The following is an 831-nucleotide window of genomic DNA, read 5'->3' on the forward strand; positions in this document are numbered from 1 at the left end:
GCCCTGGGGGGGTTGAGCTTGGAGCAAAGGAGGCTCCAGGGAGACCTTCTGGCTCTGACAACTCCCTGACAGGAGGGTGCAGCGAGGGGGGTGGGTCTCTTGGAAGGGACGAGAGGACCCGTCCTGCAGGTGCCCCAGGGCAGGTTGAGGTTGTCCCTGAGGAGCCATTTCTGTCCCGTTGGGGTTGTCCCGGCCTGTCGCAGGCTGCCCAGGGCGGTGGTGGAGTCCCTGTCCCTGGAGGGGTCCCTGATTTCCCTGCTTCACCCTGGGGAGAAGGTGCTGCGAGGTGGCCTTCAGCCTCCCAGGATTGGTGCATCGCACTCTTCCCCACGCCGCCTGGCATTTCTCTGCCACCCAGGTCGCTCAGTACATCAAGTTCGAGATGCCTGTCCTCAGGAGCTTCATCCAGAAGCTGGAGGAAGAGGAGGATCGCGAAGTTAAGAAACTGATGCGCAAGTACGCCAGGCTCTGTGGGGTCGGGAGGAGGTGCGGAGCGTTAAAGACGTTGTCGAGGGGTTTTTCACTGCCGGAAATTCATTGGCACAGCATCACACCCCTAACACACGCATGAACCCCTGGGTTGTGCTTTATTCCGGAGGTTTCTTGGCAATGTGGGATAAAAGCCCAGCTTGATGCTACAAAAACCCTCTTTGCCTGGTCCTTCGCCTCTCCAGGTACTCCATCCTCCGGCTGATGATCGAGCAAAGGCTGGAGGAGATTTCTGAAGGTCCAACAGCGATGTGAGAGGCTCCCCCAGCTGTGGGTGGTGGCGTCCGACGAGTCGACAGACTGTACGGAACCCTGAAACCCGCCGTGCCCGGTGCCTGCCCG

The 831-nt window shown here is 60.2% G+C and overlaps 1 protein-coding gene across 1 annotated transcript in view; it reads left to right on the forward strand.

The window, feature by feature from the left end:
• Positions 1 to 740, forward strand: part of RASSF2 (Ras association (RalGDS/AF-6) domain family member 2) — a gene marked incomplete at both ends in the record, with an annotated part of 2,455 nt that extends 1,715 nt beyond the window's left edge. Inside the window, 2 exons of the mRNA XM_010138478.1 lie at positions 359 to 456; positions 675 to 740. Of these exons, the coding sequence (XP_010136780.1) occupies positions 359 to 456; positions 675 to 740 (164 nt within the window). The remainder of the gene's footprint in view (positions 1 to 358; positions 457 to 674) is intronic.
• Positions 741 to 831: the final 91 nt, after the last annotated feature.

The sequence above is a fragment of the Buceros rhinoceros genome, unplaced genomic scaffold, assembly GCF_000710305.1.
Source record: "Buceros rhinoceros silvestris isolate BGI_N320 unplaced genomic scaffold, ASM71030v1 scaffold16536, whole genome shotgun sequence".
Taxonomy (NCBI): domain Eukaryota; kingdom Metazoa; phylum Chordata; class Aves; order Bucerotiformes; family Bucerotidae; genus Buceros; species Buceros rhinoceros.